This window comes from Idiotropiscis lumnitzeri, chromosome 4 (assembly GCF_059441095.1).
Source record: "Idiotropiscis lumnitzeri isolate Australia: NSW breed Sydney's pygmy pipehorse chromosome 4, RoL_Ilum_1.0, whole genome shotgun sequence".
Lineage (NCBI taxonomy): Eukaryota > Metazoa > Chordata > Actinopteri > Syngnathiformes > Syngnathidae > Idiotropiscis > Idiotropiscis lumnitzeri.
The window spans coordinates 18,570,819-18,593,634 of NC_142394.1; the positions used below are offsets into that span (position 1 = coordinate 18,570,819).

Consider the following 22,816-nt stretch of genomic DNA (forward strand, 5'->3'; position numbering starts at 1 on the left):
ATTGCTTTCTACCTTGACTGCCAAAAGGTGCTGTTGCTGGAATGCTAACAAAAGTAATTGGGGATTATCCGTTCATCAGTTTTTGTTGGAACTTTTATTTTGAACACGAACACTCATTTTCCTTGTTAAAAGAAGAAATCTTAACTTGTGAAATCTCTCGCGATTGACATATTCTGTCCATTTGTTTTTTTCCCCATTGTGAATCCTTAAACTTGACATAACTTGACTGATAATTATCTTAAAGCCACCAAAGCTGAATTAGCAACTCAAATTAGGATCAAACCAGAAATACCCATCGGATATTTTTGAGTTGTCGTTATGTTGCAAGCTCGGTCACTGAATCAATTAAACGTATTGCATGTCAAGAATCCATTGTAGATGAATTACAAAGGAAGAGTAACATCTTAAAATAGACAAGGGGTTTTGAGTGTCTTACTGCAGGTGAAAGTCAGAGAGTCACAAATAAATATGTTTGTCATTTCAAGCCATCGGCAGCACCTATGGAAACATCAGCACTCAAAGCTTGGAAACACTCCATGACACAGATGGTGGGAAAGCCTTTGTAATGCTAATATAATATCACACTGTGTGTGTGTGTGTGTGTGTGTGTGTGTGTTCATGCTCTGCAGTGCACTCTGTGTACCGAGCAGCCTGACTGTGGAGTGATTTCCCAGTATGGCGAGAAAAAGACCTCCTTGGGCTCGTGCTGAAAAGGCTATGCAGTCGGCGGGTCTTATTGCTCGGCCTGCTGCGGCGGGGCCCGCCTTGACTCTATTGATTGCTCCCTTCGCTCGACTGTTAATTAACTTCGTCTCCAAGTGTTTGTCACATGATGCGTCCTTACGAAAGAAAGCCAGACGTTGAAAATAATAAGGATCACATATATGGTGATCAGGCATGTTTAAAGGGCATGCCGATACAGTCCTGTTCCATTTAATGTTAAACCCCCTCCAACAAGCGGGCCAATGGCAGGGCATACTCCAAGTCGCCAACCAATGGCTTTGTGACTTCCCCGCTCGAAAGGAGGCGGCCCGCAGACATTGATGTCTTTCCTGAGCTGTTCAGCGTCACATTGTTGTCAATTAGATTTCTAGCCCTTATCCCAGGTATTTGAATCGCAAGGGGGAGCATTTCATATCCTGGCTGTGAGAAGAAGCGGGATCTTGTCTATCTGAAAGAGCATGCTGGATTAAGAGGGTTATTTCCCCAGAGGGGGGGTGGCTATGAGAGCGAGTGTCACTCAGACGGCACTCACTCACTCTCACAGTGCCTCTGCCTCGGAATGCTGCCAGGGAGCCCGGCTTCGACTTCTTCCCCCTTACGTTCGTTCCTCACCTAATCCTTGGCTTTTTGCTCAGTTTGAACCCTTTCTTTCCCTTTTGGGGACTCCAGTGTTGTCAACTGTGCACATCTTCCGGGAATGACTAATCTGTCATGTTTCTTTTTCCAGTCAAGTAATTAGACTACAGTTCATCTTCTGACATCACAAGGTGTTAATACGAGGGATATCCCGGTCACACTTTTTGGGCACCAGAGTCTGAGTCTTATCTTATTCTAACAAAAGTATAATGTGAGAAGCGTTCGATCAAGCAATGATCAGACAGTTTTCTGAAGTAGCTCATAGCAACTGAAGAGAATTGTTATGATGTGAGTGAGAATTCGTGGCCCAAAGGAAGTAGGAAGACTGCACTGTTATTCCTACTAGTGTCACATGTGCAATTTCTAAGGAGATTGTCCCATGTTCACATTTCTTCTTTTTTTGGATTAGCTTTTTTTTTTTTTTTTTTTTGGGCTATGCAGTCCTGTCTTGTTCTCCCCCCATCACAAGTGACGGTTTGTAACCAAATGAAAGTACAAGCAGGAAAGATGAAATGTGAGTCTTGCAAACAATCTTTCATATATCCATAGGTGTAAATTTCAAATTCAAATACTGAATTTGTTATCAAAATGTAGGCCGCAGTTTACACGTTAACATTTTCTTCCAGAGTACACTTTTATATTGACAATATGACTAAGCAATTGGAATGTATTACCTATTCACAATGACAAAGAAGAACTGCATATTTGCATGCAATAAAACCAATTGTTAATAATAAAATACAGAAAGGCACTTGATTCCGATAAGTGGTGTCATATATGCGTCATGTCAAATTTTTGACACACTGACGATTCACATGTCCATACCATACTACATAAATAGCAACGGAGGAAGGAGAGAGTTTCGCATTTTCAAGCTGGAAATATAGTCACTATTTTGAGCTTGTGTCAGCTAAAAACAATAGCACATTCTGCGCTGTCGACAGTGTTATATAGCTTCAATAACCCTATGTTTAAAAAAAAAAAAAAAAAGATTTGTGGTGCATATGCATTCAAGCTTAAAGAGAAAATCACAAATGATTGTATGACTACAGGAGGTCCCTCTATTTAATCGTTGTATATTGTAAATGCAGCGTTTTGCCAAAATATTAATAGTTATATATGTTGACAAACTCCTTTTTTTTCTATTAGATTTAAAAATGCGTTTGTGTTAAGTGAAATAAAGAAAGACTCTTTATTTTATTTTTTTAGTAGAAGCAGTTATGGTTTGTAAAAATGGTTGTCTTCATTTCATTTAATATGTCACTGTTAAAAACAAAAACAACTTGCAGTTTGGTGTCATTTTATATGTTAAGCACAATTGTCAGTATCTACTGTATGCGCATATTACAATATTAAACACAATTAAATAACTTCTAATCTTAATGTGTTACTTTTTAATTCAACTAATCAGGAAAGTAACAAAGTTACTTTTTCCAAGGTAACTGTAGCAACACTGATTAGAAGTGAATCCTCAATAAAGTGTTTATTATGCTCTAATACGTGTCGAAAGCCCATCTTCTGCTACGGTCCCATAGATTCATCCAACCCCCTCCTTGAGCCTTTTATGGCCCCCCCCCGTGTACACATCCTCTTCCTTACCTTGTCACGCTCCCTTCCCTCTTTCCCTGCAGCTTCAATGATACCCTGCAGGGAATGGAGGATGGCATGCCTTGGAGGATGGTTGTTATTCCAATCACACCTCAGATGGAGTGAGGTTCCAGTAAGGCGCAGAATAATTGGCAGGTTCATGCATCTACGCACAGCTATGCTATTCTAGTGTGTGTGTTTGTGTTCGTGTGTGTGCTTGTGTGATGAGAGAGGGTTTGTGCAGCGTTCAGAGGTCATTTCATTAATTACTAGCTTGTGTGTGCTCTCATGTGTAGTGATGTACATGGTGACAGTTTATCGGCTTATCCTCATAAGGGTCACAGGTGAGCTGGATCTTATCTCAGTTGACTTTGGGGGGAGAGCTGAGGTCCTCCCTTGATTGGTCGCCAGATGTTTGTCTTTCTGTGCAGGGCACACATTGCCATTCAACTATTCACACACACATTTACACTTGTTGACAATTTAGAGCATGCACACAGGAAGGCCTGAATCAATAATTGAACACTGAACCTCAGAATAAGGGGGAGCAGTGAAAATTTGTTCTTTTACAATTACGATTTTATTCTCAAATATTTTTTTAATGATTTTGTGTGAGCAAAACGTTTATTCTAATAAATAGGAACATTTTACCCAGTATGGGCTCTGATTTTTGCGAGCGGCATGAATCCTGTGCAGGTTTGACTCATTATTGGTAATTTCGTAAGCGCAAGTAGACATGACAGAGGGAGGGCTGCGCCACCGTGGGAGTGGTCAGGTTGACTTTAATTATCTGCCCCGCCCAGCTGTGCCAACCAATGTCATGATTTAAACATTATAATAATCATATTAACAATAGTAATGCCTTCAATGAATTCAGAGGGTGTCATCTCCTCCGGTACTCATTTGTGAATAAAATATGTCGCGTTAGATCAGCTGCCTAGCCTGCGCAAGCATTTCGGCTCTGCCATTCATACATTAGCTATGTACAAAAATAGAAAGAATAGAAATTTAAGCTACTGCATGATGATGTTTGTTTTTTGACACAACAACTTATATTTGGGTTTAAGGTTCAGATGCTTTTCAACTGAATTGGTGCAGACGTTGGTAAACACACACCTCATTAACTAAGGGGCATCTGGGCTCACGGGGAAGAGGTCGCAGGTTGTGTGTATTTGCCCTCTCCTACCACGAGTCACTGACTGATAGGACTCCGGGGTATGATCACTGATACACATCAGTGGAGCAATGTCGGGCCGCACATCAAGATGGGGGATGTAATGGTGAGGACAATAAACTACGCTATCTGCTGGGTAGCATATTGACCCCATAGATGCACTGCGATGGATTACCAATTGACAGCAGATGTCGCCAGCACGGATATTGAGTGTGATTTTGTTTTGGGGTGTTTTGTATTTTTACACTCCATTTCCGCCACAGGCAGGTCTGATCTTGTTGTGCCTGCACTGTTCAGAATTAAAATGGCTACAGTGCAAGTGTGGCGCAAGATGTGTTAGAAGATGTTTTCTTATCTGTGATTGGCTATTACACTGCCTGGGCCCAGCGGTGGCTGCCATCGCATCTGATGGCCTTAGCCTGTGGTCCAGCCCATCCGAACGGGCGTTTTATTATGAGAGACTTCAACTCCACATCACATGATCATGCACACATCAAATGAAATCAAATAAACACACACACTCGTAGACTGACGGGCTGCTTTTCTCCTGAATTATCAGACCGGTCTAGAAATATTTAAACAATTATAGTTTTTTTTATTTATTTTTTTTTTTACATGTGATTTTATGCACATTGCTTTTTGCATTATTCAAACTTGGATGCAGTGTTTTTTTTATGTTGAAAAAAAAAACCCCATCATAACATTTATTAACTACAAAAGCCTTTTGGATTAAAGGTGAAACATCCAACAACCAAGGGACAACGATTCAACTTTTGCCAGTTGAACTCTGTTTCTACCACTAGAAAAAAAAATGCAAACGCCAATGTTCTGGCATCTGAATCCTTGGCCAGTTGAACCCAAGGTCAACTTTGTCAGAAGAGGGGTTTGCATGCAGACTTTTTTGTCATTCCAATTGAAATCATTGCGATTGACATCTTTGGTCAACTGTTTTACATGTGAGGAGATTGATTCCAATTTACTTGTGCCACAATATTAATCAGAATATTTATACCAGAAATTTCACGTATAAACACCACTGCACGGTGGAGGGAGGGTTTCTGTAATCACATTTAGTATTATTATTAAAAAAAGTCATAGATTGGTGCCGGGTCTACACTTCATTCACATCTTGATTGCTTCATTGTAAGCCCAATGTGTGAGTGGCAATCGGCAAATCTTGAAAAATACCATCATTGTGCCTGATCCATCCATACAATGCTGTAGAATAGAGAGAGCACATGCAGGCCTGCAAACATGCACGTACACATGAATAATTACTTGCAAGGCAAAGAAAGGTAGTGGCCCTGAAAATTGCATAAATGTCAATTACTCTGTCGCTTAAGTGTGAGTGGTAGAACAAAGTGGTGGCAGTGAAAAATATTGATCACTACAACCTATAATGTGTTTGAAAGAAAGAGACATTGACAGAGCTGTCATGTGAACCTGCAGGACATGATTGCAGTGTATTAGCGACATTATGGTCCCCAATCTATCCGGCCTGATTTAGATGCAGCAAAGCAAACAAGGTGTAGCTCTAATAAATGCAGCTGTTGGAAATGTGATAATTGCCTCGCAGATGGCTCAACGCTTGCAGTACAGATAATATGGCTCATGCTATGCAGGGGGATGTGTTTGAGAGAGGAAGGCCATTATTACTTTTGGTTCTCGTTCTGAAAGGAAGATGCATCTTCTGTATTCATAAGCATTTTATCATATATCAGCGTCCTTTTAGAAAGTGTCATAACCCTGTGGTTCTAATTTGTGTGTCCTGACTATGAGTGTGAGGCCTATGGTATGTATACAAATAATGTATCCCTGCTCTTCATGGGGATAAAGGGCTAGTTCATGATTAGGAAAAATCCACGTATAATTAATTGATGGGTGTTACAAATGCATTGAAAAAAATAAATCACTGTAATTGACCTGGAATTAATTACGATCACTATTCCCGATCAGACTTTGAAAAATGTGGATGTATCCCTATCACCGAATAATACAAGTGCATTCAATGACGAGGACACTCGGTCATTGCTAAGAGCCTATGAATTGCTCACAGTCTGTTCTTTATTTTTCAACTATTTCTTCTCTTTGCAACGATTAATCGGCAAGTAATCAATTGTAAAATTGATCAATAATTATTTTTGATAATCGATTAATCATTTAAATACCTTTTTCATTTCAAATTGTGTAAACCCTCAGAATTTTAGGTTCTCAACAGTGAATATTCTCCAATTTCTGTAATCATTGAAAGCCGAGTTGATCAACGATTTTGCCTATTTTCTAACATTATAAACTAAACCAGTAACTAAATCTTAATCATAATGTCCTGATTTTAAATAAAGGGATGGAACTTAAAACATGTTTTTTCCCCAATTTGAGTAATCGATGACATAATCGATAGAATAATCGAATATTAAAATCATCGTTAGTTGCATCCATAATTATCGCAAAATTTTAGCGACCAACGCCTTTGACAACTACGCTGTTTATTATGATTCAATACGAAAAATAATACAGCTGTAAAAGTGGTGCGGCACCTCAAAATATTCTTTTCGTTCCATTGCAACACAATATTTTTGTGCCAGGATCAATCGCCTGTTAGGCCATGCCGTTCTGTGTACGGTGGGCCTACGCTACCAACATTTAAAATGTCATTGATGATGTTTCGAGCTTCACATGTTCCTCCTCCTTTCATCCCTGCGTGATCTTGTGCAGCTCTTGTTCCATCCACTTGAGGCAAGGTGAGATGTTCTTTTGTAATGTCATCACGTTATCAGGTAGCCATGAGAAGATCGCTGTACATGGGAGCCGGATATATCCATATGTTAGTCGGATTGCCTTTTCTTCTGTCTAATTAGCAGCAGTGTGGAGGCCCCCAGAGTTGCTTCTTGTGCTCCACTGGGACAGCTGATGAAGCCTGACTATGTGACCTTTAACAACCTAATCAACTTTTAACACCTTTCCTACTGCCATTCTTATTTCCATTCTTCCACCTGCCATTCAACGTCAGGGCTACATCCTCATATAAACTTCATCTCCTGTTTCCCCCCACTTTTTTTTTTAGGCCAAAGTCTTGTTATGAGGTGTTAGTCTGCATGTGTATGAATGACACAGTCTAGTAAACACATGCGGTCACAGTCTCTGAAAGTGTGCAGTGATGTATTGTAATTGGTTGCCGCTCTGCTCAGTCTTGACCTTCCCTCTGCTTATTTCTCTCCTCTCCTTATCTCTCCGTGTCCTTTTGTCTACTGCAGCACTAAGGGTGTGTGAGAATTAAGCAGCGGAAATAAAGATAGACCAGATAATACAATATGTGGTATTAGAAAAATCACTTGTGGAAAAAGTTGTGTTGCACAATCAAACAAAATACAATGCAAGAAGAGCTGAAGCTGAATGAAAGTTTAAACGATCTGTATTTTGGAACCGTGATAAACGATCACCGATCCGACCAGAAGATGGATCATTCTATACAGTCAACAACAAACCACTTGTTCATTTACTAGTCCAGTCGGCCCGGTCCAATCCGCGAATAGCCATAATTTACGGATGACTGGCTCCCATTGAAAAGCACTGAGGGAAAGCACAATAACAATTAAACCCTAAACAGTGAGAAAATTTTAATTCTCAATACACAAAAAAATTAAGGGGAAAAAGCTAATTATTGAAAAACATTGGGAAATAAATGGCAAAACAATCTGACTGTATAAAGCTTGGATTCGGGTACAGAATATCCCTGGAGTGACATCCAGAGGTGTCGCCAAAACCTTTTTATGCCCCAGTATTAATGAGCTGTGCCCCAGTGTCAGGTGTGGACTGACATCGGAGTGACCGGTAAACTGGAGCAAGACGGGGGAAAGATTTTTCTACAAAGTTATTGTGTTGCTGACAACCGCAGCGCTTCCCTTCAATTATAAATTTACAAACTGCTAGGAAGGACGCGCTCCCTCCTTCCCCTCACCTCCGCCACTCGCTCGCGTGTCAAGCAGCACTGGCAGGTGGGCCCCACCTCCGACAGACGGCTTATTTTGTTTTATAGCAACGACAACTCTAAAAAGTCATTGCAATGACACGTTGGGCATCGGAGAACCCCCTACCAGCTGGCTTGCTGAAAATACGGCAATGAAACACCCACATTAAGCACATTTATTGATCATAGAACACAAAACAAGAAAAAAAAATGGTTAAATTCTCCACTGCACAACGCAACCACAAACATTAAACATCTGAGTATTATTATGTTAAAAAAAAACATTATTTATGAGATACAGCTCTCCATTTTATTAGATTGTGTAAGTGGTCATAATTCCAATAACTGAGACCTTGAGAGAAGTTGTGCTGGGAACTAATTAAGTGATGAGACAGAAGTTAGTGCAACAACAAAGAATCCAAGGACATCTGGTGGTGAGAGTTTGACACTGCACGGACGGGATGATGAATAATGACACGATCGTCTATCAAGTGGATTAACAAGCGTTCGGGGTCGGGATGCTTGTCTATGGATCCAGAGGAGATGGCACTGCAGGGAGCAGAAAGGCCACACAGTCAGTCAGCGCATTTGCTGTCGTCTAGCAGCTTTTCCACAATAGTGCAGGTAGAAACTCTGATACCAGGGGGCAACATTGGAGACCCCGTGGAGAAACCCAAGCAAAAGGCTATAATGGGCTGTCCATTGAGAGACAAAGTTGGACCAGATTGATACAGAGGTGCGGTGATCAGGGCGAGACGAAAGGTCAGGAAGTGTTTTCAAGCCGCAAGAGAGGCAGTCGGGAAGAAAGTCTTGAAAGGAAACATGATGCCACTGTTCCATGGTGACAGCCTGAGATAATGAAACATTACTAAACCACATAACTTGTAACCATCCATTATCGAAACCGCTTGTCTAATCAAAATGAAATATCCTTTAATATTAGTTTGTTCGTTAGCAGGCTACTTCTTGCTTTTCGGATGATGATATAAGACTTTATAGACACTGCCACTTGCGATTGTTGTAGAATTCCCTTGTTGACTGACTGTGCTGTGACATTTTTAAAAGGAAGAATTGTGCAGCCCTATTTTGATTCACGCGCCTGAGGCCTAAACCGCAATGAAAAGGATTGTGTTTATAGTTCTATTTTATTTTTTTATTTATTTATTTTTGTTATCGACTTTAAGGAGATTTTATGCTGCTGTTGAAGTGGCTTTTCGGGCATTTTGTTTCGCAGCACCGTTGGCACTCGCTGTGTTTTTTTTTTGTTGTTGATGTTTTTCGAATTTATGATAAACTTGCATGACAAGGAAGGACAAATGTACTATCTCAAAACAAATTGGATAGATTTTTTTTCGATTTTCACTATGGCGTGGGTCGGCTGTAGGGTAAATATGCAAACTGATTAAATACATCCACTGTTTATTGTTCCATCTTCTGATCAAATTGGTGGTCAAGTATGTTTTTTTCCGAGGCGCTCAGGTGGACCAACCACAACCCTGTAAATAGAAAGAGTTTGATTATCAAAAGTATCATTAGATTGAGTGCTCTTTTGTCATTTATATTTTTAGAATGTTTCTTTCATGGAGGCCGAGTGTGAATCCTTGCATATCGGCTGCTTCCTGGTCTCCTCAGAAGCCTCAGATTTGACGACGATTATCACAAGCGGGTGCCACGTCTCTTCCATCACGAGTAACCATGTCAGAGATTTTAAGTGCTCAAACGTATCCACTGTTAGTGTTGTCATATAGAGAGAGAAATGCACATACACAGTACACTAGGGCTGGTTGATACGGAAAAAAAATTCCATCACCATATAGGCCATTTTATATCACAAGAATGAAATACCACAATAGATTTTCAGTTATTCAGTCAAGACTGGAATTAATAATCTTCAAAAGGGGGGTGCTGCAAAAAACGTTTGGGATCCTCTTCATTATATGAACCTCTATCCATTCATTCTGAATCTATTATCCTCAATATTATGTACATTTAATCTTTTAGGCCACTCCTCTCATTTATCTGTGTTTGTGGCATTGTTTTGTATCATTTTCAATCCAGAGATTTATTAAATTGTCAGCTATTTTACCTTACAAATCCGCATACGCTACACTTTTACGCGGATCCAGCGAGACTTCTGTGAAAATTGTACTCAAGTCATCCAAACACTTAGCTAATTTCATTTTTTCATCATAACTTTAGGTTATCTTAGCAATTAGCATAGCTAATGTTTATTCCCTTTGCTAATGACTTAGTGAGAATGTTACTTCTCTGAAGAGTATCTTATTCAAGCCATGTTGTAATAGTCAACCAAGGTTCGTTGCTAGCTAGCTGAAGCAGCGTGCTATCCCATCAAAGCTTTTTGAGCTGAGCGTCACCATTTAATTATCGGAAAAAACGTAATCTGTTCTGATAATCTTTGAGTTTTGATGAGTCGCAAAATGCTATGGAAGCCTTGTGTTCGTCGTTTGAAGGACCCATCATGCCTTGAGGTGAACTAAAGTGAAGAGTATTTACAATTTACATTCACTGACCTCATTATTTATTTATTTCCAGTGGCAGTTAGATTTAATTTTGCACCGTAGTTTTATGTATCGTGACTACGTATTATTATTCACTTTGCTGTGTCGTTATCATTCTGCCATCAGCGGCAGTTTTGTGTCATAAGAGTGAAAGCTTTTGCCCGTCAAATCAAGCTTCCTCTGTCTCTTCATATTCCTGGCATTTTACCGGTGGTGACAAATGACGATAGACACAATAGGAGAAAAGTGACACAAAACAAAAACTTTACTATCGTCCAGCTTTACTTTGCAAAAGTGAATTATAATGCATTTTTATCTCACTGACAAAATGAATGAGAATTGTCTGACTGTATGGCACATACTGGCATTTTGTTTGGTATCAGACAGTGAGAGATGGCAGATGCAGAAATCGCAAAGTGTATTTTTCTGGCTGCGTTGCGAAGCTGCTGTATCAAATAGTAAAATGCATTTTTTGTGTGTGTGTGCTGTTATCATGTTCGGATGCCTTTTGCTTTTTTTCATTTTGTAAAATCTGAACATACTTTATACCCAGGAGTGTAATTACCATTAGGAAAACAGGCAATTTCCTAACCCCCCCCTAAATTTCCAGGAGCCCCCACACGTCTCATAAAACCTGGTTAATAACGTCTTCTTTGATGTAAAGCAATTATCATCATTTTATTCTTCATTCATGCGCTTAAAAACACATTAAAAATGAGTTTCTGCCATGTGGACCATTACAAACTTGATTTAGGGAGACGGCAGCAAAACAAACTTGTTGGCACGGTTGTAAGTATGAAGTGGAGTTAGCCATCCGCCATCATGCCCATCCGTGTGAATGAGAGTGTGATATGCCCCTTTGCCCAAATCCGACTGGGGATAAGTTCTAGCTCACCTGAAAGCCTAATGAGGACAAGCACTATAGAAAATGGATGGATAGGTGGATGATAATAATAAGCTGGGGGAAGCTGTTCCCAAAACAGCCTGGAACAGGCATTTTAGGTTATATAACCATCTTGTAATGGGTGAAAGACTTAAATAATATCCGGTGTGTGACTGTCAACCCACCTCATGCTGTTGTTCTGATTTACTGGGCCTTCCTGCTTTTTGTTTAGACAGCTTCGCCAGTCACAGCTTTTCTCTTTTGACTCAAGGGCACAAGCAATAAATGGCGGTTCCGAAACCAAAAAGCTCATCGAAGCCACTGTTCGCTACCCACGCAGGAGCAAACAGCAGAGAAGGCGGTTGATGGTAGTGGAGTGATGTGTGGAGACAGATGTGTCTCTCAGCAGCGTGCTGTGTCAACTCAGTGAGACGTGAACACAGCATGCCGGCGTTTCCACCTTCCTCTTCTGTCCTCGTGTAAAATTTATCACTTGTTGGTGATTTATTAGTTCTTTGGATTTATGTTGATAGCATTTCTCATGCTATGTTTTTAAAGTGTGTCCAAATAAAGCCAAAGCCAAGGTTGTAAAAGGATGAGAAAATGTTCTAGTTACTTTACAAAGCTTCAAAATATTCAATTGGAACATTCTCCATATTTATTAATAATAAAAAGGAATGTAATGTTTTTGAAACAGTAACTCACCAACTTTTTAATGAACATTTTGTTTTGTTATAATCATCACTCAGCAAGTGTTTATGATATATTTGTAATTTTGAAGTCTATTTTTATTGTCGGATTAAGTGGCTAATCAAGCGGCTGCATTCAGTTGCTTCATTGAACTAAAATGTATACTCCAGTAGCAAAGATGATGTGTATTAGTATTATCGTCATTATTATTGTTGTTGTTGTTGTTCCCAGCGCATTTAAGTTCGCTTTCCAAATATGCCTGAAAATTTGCACATTTACTGCAATTTCTGAACCATATTTTTATTCAGTTATTTAATTTTCCTAAAGTTTCGCAACACTACACCGTTCCTGCAGTGAAATAGCTTTTTTGCCACAATCCTTTCTGTAATAAACAACTTTTGGATGTCGCAGTTACGGAAATTCTTTTCTTTACGGCATCGATCGTAGCATGTATAACCAAAGGGTTAATAATGAGTAATATTCGCTTTTATATCGAAATAAATGTAGGCATATCTGGTTTTCAATGTATTTTGTTGAATATTTTATTTAATTGAATCATGAATATGAATCCTTTCCTGATCAAAATGTAGTTGTGTGTTACAATAATGCAAAGTTGATGAGGGGTTTTACTGAGGTTATTTCAAGGAAGACTTATCTTCTTTCCACAAATATAAAAAAAATTCATCTTCTGCTACCAATCATTAATAGCCAACAGCACTAAAAACAAAATCCCCACCAAAAAATACAAGTCTGCTGTAACCTTTGACACACACTTTGCTATTTTCATTATACATAACGTGAAAGTGTTGACGAAAACGGTTTGACCTGTTACATTTCCTTGCGTGTGTGAGCCCCCTGAAGAACATTTCTCATGCACTGCATTACTCGCGCGGAGGCCCGTTGACCTTCAACAGAACAATTCTTATTTGTGAGAGCGCAACACAAAGAGAACGATATGTTCCTTAACTGAAAGCCGGAGCTCCGCAATGCAGTGATTAGAATATTAGGAGAATGTCAACAAGACTGCGACAGTGAGCGGACCGAATAGGAAGGCGGCTTTGCATGAACTTCGCATGTTCTCTGCTCTGCTTTCACACTCAGCAAGCATGTTACAAATGTGCAGTGTGTCTCTCTGGCAAGCTTATAGTGGAAAGACAACTTCACATGCACCCACTAGTACTAATCTCCCAACCGAGTCTAATCCCTCGCTACCATTTCCATCAAAGGGGGATAGTACGGCGCAAATATGTTCAAGTTGTCCCAATGACAAGAACAAAATGGTTGGCTTATATATATATGTTGAAAAGTATTTGTCACTATAATAAAAGACTTAAAGGGGAAGTCAATCAAAAAGAAAAAAATCTTTACAAGCATATGTTCTATGCAGCCCCACTAATCGAAACACTGCATTCTGATTAATATTGCGTTTGTGGAAAATGAGTTAAGCAGTAAAATCATGGCCAAGCTTGCGAAAACTGGTAAGCCGTGATTGGTCGTTACCCGAGTCCCGAGCAACTGCGATGTCATTTTCAGTCGACACAAGTGACAAAATGGCCGCCCCCTGAGACGGCTAAAAACTTGCTGCTTAATTCATATTCCATAAATGCAATAATCCGAATGCCATGTTTAGACTAGTGAAGGAACATAGAACATATTGGAAAAAATTTCGGGGGGTGACTTCTCCTTTCAGCACAACTGCGAGTTTTGAGGGCTTACAATGAGTTGCGTGTGTCGCAGGTTATGCAACCTTTCTGCAGACCCCCAATGTACCGTCCCTGAAATGGTAAACATGTGCTGAAAGGACGAGTAGCCAATTTGGTGGTGGCTATTTGGTTCAGTGTTTCCTGTGGAGCTTTGAGGGCACTTCAGGTGGGGGTCTCATCCTTAGTCCTTGACTCATTCCCTCCGTGGACACACTGGACCCTTTGTGCATGCGGTACATATAATCTTTGCTGTGAGATCTTGTGACAGAGTTTTTTTTTTTTTCCACTTCAGCCATTTTGTCTTGTCGTGGAAAAAATGTGATCCAATCAGAGAGCCATGCAGTGAACCAGAAAGAGGCTTGCAGGAATTAGATTGTGCTGCAGATAGGTTCCATACAAAGCAAGTAAACATGTTCTTATCTTGTTATCCAGCTTGCACATTAACACATCATGCGTTGAAGAAGTGGAGGAGGACAAGTCAAACTCTAATCGTTCTGTTTGGCTGTTTTGCTCTAGTTCTGTTTCCTATTCAAATAAACACCCCGGGGCCTCATTTATCGAAAAGTCCGTACGTTTCAAATTTCTACCGTTGTATTTATGGTACATGCGGACACCCGTCATACACGCACTGCTTAGTCATGTGTGTTGATAAATCCCACCTGTTCTAAACTGCACGTCTCGAATCATTTGCATTGAGAAATGCCTCCAATTGACCTTACGTGTATATAGTATTAGCAATCACTTGAAGTTCCCGAGATCCCCCTAATGAACATAATGGGCCCCATATTCATAGACAGACACACGTTTGCTTTGCGTAAAAACTGGTGCAACTTCATTTTCATGCACAGGCAAGTCTAGTTTGACTTATTTGTAGTTGGCGGTCCACGTTGGACCCTGCTGGGCGTTCCGGTGGTCCGAGGGTGTTTTATTGTTTTTTTTTTTATTTGTTTTTTTTAATTACAATTCAGTGATAGAAAATAGACTAGACTTGAGACATGCTAAAAGCTGGTCTTACTTGAGTCGAAGGTGGTGGAATGCGATGTTTCTGTGCACCGCAGACAAGTATGGTGGATGTCATCGTATTTCATTCGTTAATATGACAACAGTGTGTGTCAATCACTGAATCATTGCACAAATCAATTATTTTTATCATCTTAAAATCATTTTTAAAAGCACCCACCTGACCACAACTATTGGGGAGGTTTAAATGTACTGTACTCTCCTGCATCTGCATGCCATGCAGATGATATGCTTCTCTCTGCGCTGAACTTGAAGGGAATGAGGGGAGCCGATTGTGATTCCTCCCACAACAGCGCCGACATCCCCTTTTACCAGCGCCGGTCTTCGAAAATGACAAACGTTTGAAATAAAACTCCATCCATGTGCACAGTTCGATAGCACATTGCACTGGACCTGTGCTGGGTATGAAAATATGGCTTAATGTTTTTAGATGAAATCCAATAGAACTTTATTGCGATTGTCGATGAAATTAAAAGTCTAATTTTGTCGACCTATTCTGATGATGCAGTTTTCCTTTCTTCAGTTACATTGATGCGAGGTATCATAGAGTGATTCCTTCCAATATTTAGTAGTTTTCTCTCACTTGATGGACCAAGTTACTTATTCTCTGATTTCTCCACCTAGTGGTGGTGCTGCGTGTGATAAAATACGTGGACCAATGACTTTGTCACAGGCCCGTGCGCTGGAATTGTCCCAAAAGTTTCACCCTTGTTAGCCCTACGGCACCGGTGTTAATGCTCTTTCTATTACAGTTAGTCCATCATTATTAGTGAGCTGGCCTCTGGTCACGTCTTGATAGAGATGGTGGAGATGATAAGTGGGGGGAATTCTTGCATGATATGTGAAACATGCAGGACAATCATGAATGATGGAGCGAGTAAACACATTTACGGTATTAGCGCCGAATGGTAGGGGGTGGACTGTTGCAATATGTCTGCCTTTGCTTTTCTCTTGCTGTCTTTCTCTCCGTGTGATTGCCTGCGCAGCCTCTACACGTGCATACTGGTGCTGAATGCTCGGCCTTGAGGCTTTGTGGAACACACATCCACCCGGCCATGAAGACACACACACAGATACACGGACATGCAGCAGCCTCACTCACGACACATCCCCAATCCACACTCTGATGTCTGGCAGGACCTCTGTTGCCTGTCTAGCCTTCCTGCTGTGTGTGGTGTCCACGCCACTATGGAGACACGTTGCTCAGTGGCTACAGCCAATTTTTAATAGGGCAATGTGTGACTTCACTTTTTCTGAGTCCTTGCAAGAGCTGTATTTCCACTGGTTGATGTATTTCCATTTCAAAATGTTGAAATGGTTATTCTTAGGTTTGATTTCTCCTTCTTGCTCAGGTCTACTGTATGTGATGAATGAGAACACCCCGGTTTCTCACCAGCTAGTTGGAAAATGACTCAAATGTGACTGTGTTCACTCCTAATTTGGGTCTCAGGTCCCAACCAAAGCGGAATGATATTTCATCACGCGTGGCCTTGTTTACTTTGCATTCACAATTGTATATTTAACACTGGATCCAGTAAAAATCAGAGTTCATTGAAATGGTAAAGGATTTTTTCTTCTCCAAACGTAGTATTTTGCAGTCACCTAGTTGTAATTAAGTTGTCTTGTGTTGCCCTTTGTTGTTGTTAGGCTTGCCAGGACTTTCTTTCTTTTGAATAATGTGATGAATTTTGGCCACATCTGAAGTGTTTGCCATCTCTTCCCTATAATTGATTGAAGTTTTTTTAGACTGGTGATGACCTGCTCAGAATGCATCTGGATCTCAATGACCTCATTTTGGAATCTCTAGTCAAACAGTTGCCAAATGCCAATTCACTCCTCAATCACAACTGCAGATTATTACTATTAATAAAATTATTACAATTATAATAAGTTTATTACAATTAACAAAAAGAAATATTGGCCTTTCCTGTTGTGCATGCCTTGGCCTCTTAGGGGCAGTGTGGTGCCATGCATGCACGGGGCAACAACAATTCCATTATGATAAAAAGTGTTAGTGATCTTTATTAATATAACTCATACTTCACATAGTCAGAAGAATATATGCCTTTGAGTTTTGCTGTATTGCCTGTCTGCATGTGTTACTACGGCATATGTGTGTGAATATTCAGCATTTGAACGAATAACACTCCTGGAACTCAATGCTAATTTTCTATGAGCCTTTCAATAGGAATGCACACAGACGTTAGCAGTAGCTGTATGTCTCTAAAACAAAACAGGTCATGTATTTACATATTCAATATGTGTAATTCTTTTTGTTGTGTGTTTAGTTTTACAGTACATTCCACCTGGGGTGTCTTTACACATCCTAAAGCACACTGAAGGAGGACAGATTAACATTCATCACGTGCTTTTTGCACAAGCATAATGGTGCATTCAGGGGGTTTCACAGCGTAGGAACTTGCACACGCCATTTGGCATATTCATCCTTTATTTTCACGTGTTTTTATGATCAAGAGAAGCGAAAATAGAAATCGTGATTAAATTTGGATTAATTGCCAAGCCCTACATATATAATATTCTATAGTGCTTTCCCTCTTTAGGGTCATTGGTGATTCTAAACGATTTTGGCTGAGACATGTGTACAGCCTGGACTAGTTGCCAGCCAATCACAGAGCTTATAATGACAAATAACCATTCACACTGACACTCACATCCATGGAGAATTTAGAGTTCTCATTTAACCTAACCTAAGAATGTGTAAGGAAGTCCAAGTAATCGGGACCTATTGACTTTGAGGCGAACATTCTAACCTCTTACCCTACTGTGCTACCCTCTCTAGACTTGTGTCGTTTGTTTTGAAGTAACAAGGTCACGGTCCACTTATTGTTTGTCACACAAGGATTTATATGATATTGTTCACACTTGCTCAAACAAACTGCATTAGTTTAATTAAACACAAGCGTACTTATGTGCAAACGCACCTCAAGATGGGTGAAATGTAGTAAAAATGTATGCAGTGATTGTCAAAACATGCAACAAAGTGTGAATTTTTTTTTCCATTGTGTAAAAAAAACAAACAAACAAACAAACAAAAAAGAAAAAGATTTGATCAATACCGGGGTCGAGTCTAGCACGAGACATTTAGGGGTGCTGACAATTTTGGCACAAGAGTACATCCGACACAAAAAATGTGTTATGAATGTCCAGTATTTGTCATGTGAATTCTCTGAGTAAAAATCAGTTGACTGAAAAAAATGCTCAGAAGAATGTATCGTTATCGGTATTGATTATATTGCAAGAAAAAGTATCTGTACCATATTGAATGTGCAAAGTGTGGTATCGCCCATCCCGACTACTCAATCAAACTACTCTGTCCTCATGCACTTGGCTCATCTCAGTGAGAAGAGGTCTGGGTGGATCAAACCATTTGTTAAGGCAGAAGGGGGTCACTGTTTTTTTTGTGGATAAAATATTACATTTTTACCTAGTACTGTATAGTTTTAACATTTCTCTAGCTTTAAAATAATAATAAAAAAACAAGTACATGCAGTAGACTAAATCTTTCAAATTCTTAAATTTGGGTCGTGCTTGGATTTTTTTTTTTAGCGATGAGTCAGCACCTCACTAAATGGACGAGACATACCTAATTGTTACCTACAGCATTTTTCACGCTTCAGTACCAAACGTAAACTACTAAAGTGTTGCACTCTTTTGATTGGTCCACAGAGAATTATCGTATTGCGTATGAGTGCAGGAATGCAAATTGCTGGATGTCTCCATTGTGGTATAACGTTTAATAGGTTGAGCTTCTCTTCTTTGTTGAAATCATCGTCTCGGTCTCACTGTTTGCATATCTAATGCAGCAACTGCATCTGCTTTTACCCCTGTGGTGGGAAATGAAAAGTAGATCAGGGTTTACCTTTCCATCCCGCACTCTGGTAATCCTAACAATACCACCTGGCGCAAACATAGTTTTCTGACTGAAGATAAAATGTCTGCCAAACTGCTGCATAAATAAAAGACCATGTGAAAACCATCCCATGCTGTAAAAAAAGAAAAAAAATCTGCTATTAATCCTCACCTTCTTCGCCCTCAGACTGGGTGTGCCTACGGGGTCCTTGTACCAGCTGCACATATGAGCACATGTGTTGTGTGTGATTTGAAGTCACCCACTGAGCCACTGAGTGTGCCGTTGTAAGCTGAGTTCCCTTCAGGTAGCTCTCCAGTTTCCTTGCTCTCAGGTCAGTGGGCAGCTAATGAAATCTGGAAGCAATAGGATGAAAGAGACGAGCTGTTTATAGTCAGCTGTGCACTCCCTTTCTCTTATTGTTGACCGTCTGTCTTAATCTCCCAGACACCCTTTTCTCACCGCGAGGAGATCATGTTATTAGATCCCCTCCTCTGGCTCATTTGTCATCCTGCTTCTCCAGCCCTCCAGAGAGGAGCTGGGAGAAGAAGTGTGGGGGGGGGGTGTAAGGAAAGACTATCATCAACAAGCACAAGGCTAAATCATCAAATGTTAATTTCCTGGCCCCAAGTCTCTGTCATCATATTTCTTGCAGACTGGCATCAGATTAATATTCCACATTAGCCGCATTTCTGCATGCAGTTCCGTTCAGTTTACCACAGAAGAGTTTAGGTTTGCGTGTAGTAAGAGTAGTGATAGCTGTATCGTCATCTACATAAATATATGATGTGACAACAAAACAGTGGAATACAGTGTAGCCTACCAAGGAATTCAAACAAAAGAAGCAGTGTGGCATAGTTGCAGGACATTGTCCACAAAGATGAAACTGGCTTGCCTGGAACGATCTCATCATTGCCAGTCATGTTTTTTATAATGTGGTTTGAGCCTCCTATGATTAATTAACACAGGGCAGTGTGACAGTGTGGCCGCTATCCCATTATATTGTCATTGGTTGATCACCCAACAGAGGAGTTCAAAAAAATTGGTTTAATTTAGGCTACAAAATAGTACTTTGTTGTATTGTGAGAGAATTCTAAAATCCTAATTACTCTGTCTACAGAAAAGGTTATAATTATTTTAGGTTTTTTTCATAGTTTTTCATTTCGGTTTGACTTTTGTTTTTTAAATTGAGTTAGTTTTAATTATTTTTTTAGACCAGGTTTATTAGCTTTTATTTTTGCGGAATAGTTTGTTTTAGATTCGTTTTAGTATTTTTTTTTAAATATACGTAGAGCATTTGTCAAGTGCAAGATTAAAAAAAAAACTAAAAAAACAGGTCACTAAGTGTTATGTAATAATGCAGACTATAATTTTCAAACGACTCTTTCACCTCCCTTCTTCTCTATGGACATTACAAAGTAATGCAGTACTAACATAAATTAATTTAAAATGCACCCTCAAAGCTCATGTATGATATCGAACGAAGACCATTTTCGCTATAATTTCAGATGGTTTTATAAAGGTGTAGCTTCAGTTACTTTTCATTTTTTTAAAGTATTTTCTTTTTTCTTTGATTTCGTTAACAAAATTAACAAAGTGGTTTTTTTGTCAATTTTAGTTTGAGTTATTTCACAAATTTTCTTCATATTTCGAATTTCTTAGTGATAAACATCTCAACACAATATTTTTTATCACAATAATAGCTATGATAAAATAAAAATGACACAAAAATATTTTATATTTAGAGCTCTATACCTCAAGTAAGGAGGCACAAACATCTGGGTGTGTGTTTGCACACTATGCCAATTGCATACGGTCAGCTGGGACACACTCCAGGTCACCTGTGACCTTGAACAGGATTGAAAATACAAGAACAGGAAATAGATGGCTGGATAAATTGAACACAACATTGAAAACATGCAAAATACAACCCCTGCAGCCCTCTAATGCCCTGACGTCGCTTTTACAACACTAACAAGGGCAACGTATAAACATTCACATCGTAGTGAAGTGAAACAAGTCTTTTGTGCCATCCAACCATTTTTTTTTTCAGTGTGATGTGCTTGGCTGACAAACTTCAACCGTTGTCTTTCCCCCCCCCTCTCTCTTTTAGTGGAATTGTTTTATGTCAACCTGCATGCTTGCCAGTGCACTGCCTCTCCTGCACCACATAGACACTCAGTCATCCCCCCCACCACACTCCCCATAAGTCGCAACAGTAAACGAGTCGGTGTTCACAGTGTGCTGTCACCGCCTCAGCCACATCTCTTTAATCTCGCCTCTTTGAGCTGCCTTGGTTTTCCTTGCCGCCAAGGCGCATAGGAGGGAGGGAGTCGGCTAATTACAATAAACAAATATGCCCAGAGCTGCCTATGTGAGGTTGGCATAGGTTAACAACTGTGCTATAAATGTTAAATGAAGCTTAAAATAGGAAAGATTGGCGCAGTTTCCATAGTGATCTCAGCTGTGTACTTTCTTGCTTGGCAAAGTTTAAATTAATCTTAGACTGGAATCTGTGATACACAGAAGAAAGAGCGATGGTTTGCTACCCCGAGGGCCTGTTTGATGTCTCTGTCATGTTTTCCCTCAATTACTGTAACTTTGTGCTTGTCGAAGCCTCCCACAGATCTTGGCTGTAATGAAATCTAGTACACTAGCGTTAATGTCATCATGCATTAGACACAACTGCATTCCCCCTTTAATGATGGCTTCCCTTGTCTCTCTCTCTCTCTCTCTCTCTCGCTCGCTCTCGCTCTCTGGCTCTCTTCAACAGGTGGGACAGTCAAAATGATGCGTAGTACGTGCAGCGTGGAGCCGTATTGATGGACGTGTTAACAGACAGCGGTCTCACACTGATTGTGAAGACTTCCCAGGCAGATAATGCAATTGCGGTGGAGAACACAGGTGAAATTGTATTACTTCACTTGCACATAAAGTACTGTACTGAGCAAAAATATTGGGCCACCTTTGAATTGGTGTTTTTAACAATGTGCAGTTTCAGTGAAACGTCAAAGCACTTCTGGTCAACCCCCTTAAGAGTGAATGGTAACATGGATCAACACATTTTTACAAAAAAAAAATAATAATATTAAAAAAGATAATAATAATCAGCACTGCAGATACACTTTTCTAAATGGGTTTTTTTTGCGCTGATTACAAATCAGGTTTTCATAAATTAATCATAAAAATATAACAATAATATAATATGTCATATATAATACATTTAGTAATACTCATGAATTTGGGGGTTAGCTTCTAATCTATAAATTAGTCTTGCTTTTTCGTATCAGAGATATGAAAATAGTTCACATTCATTACTTAAGAAGTATAATAAGTATATATATATATATATATATATATATATATAGCTTTAAGAAGACTTCTGTCGAACCTGAACTATCATCTTTATCTTTTTATTTTAATAAAAGTCAATGTAATGGTTTCAAATGTACTGAAAGTATAAAAGTAAACTAATAGACAGAACGGGTCAAGGGTCAATTACTATTTTTACCCTCCAAACAACTGAGTGTGTGTGTGGGAGGGGGGTGGCACAAGTGCTACAGTGTTCAAAAAGGTTCTATACGTTCTTTGAAAAAAAATACTTGCTTATTCACAATTTCTGCCTTCAATCAGGACCACTCCTAATTTATGGTGTTGCTTGGTGCGCTAAAAATGTTGTGTCATCACATGGTGAAACATAATATTATTGTGGTGGCATCATCGCAATTTTTCTAAGTGAACACAACCTGCGCACAGCTCAGCCGCCATCTAATGAGAACAAGCCAAATAGAAAATGAGTGATCATAAGACCCGCACTAGAAGCAGCGGGTGTTAGGTGGACTTTTTAGCTCAGAATTTCATCCATGGTCGCGAATGATGTCGACTCACACATGAAAGCCAATTCCTTTGGATACAATGTTGGAAAAGAGGCAGGAAGGTAGACAGGCTCTGGGATAAGGACCACCATGAATCATGGTGCACTTACTCACCGCTTATTATGAACATCCTGTACCGGCTGCATTGATTTCTCTCCACCATTCACACAG

The 22,816-nt window shown here is 39.7% G+C and overlaps 1 protein-coding gene across 1 annotated transcript in view; it reads left to right on the forward strand.

The window, feature by feature from the left end:
- The window catches only part of nexmifb (neurite extension and migration factor b), a 75,089-nt gene that overhangs the window by 39,670 nt on the left and 12,603 nt on the right, over window positions 1–22,816 (forward strand). The window contains exon 2 of the mRNA XM_088294217.1: window positions 21,544–21,674. Within this exon, the coding sequence (XP_088150343.1) occupies window positions 21,593–21,674 (82 nt within the window). The 5' untranslated portion in view covers window positions 21,544–21,592. The remainder of the gene's footprint in view (window positions 1–21,543; window positions 21,675–22,816) is intronic.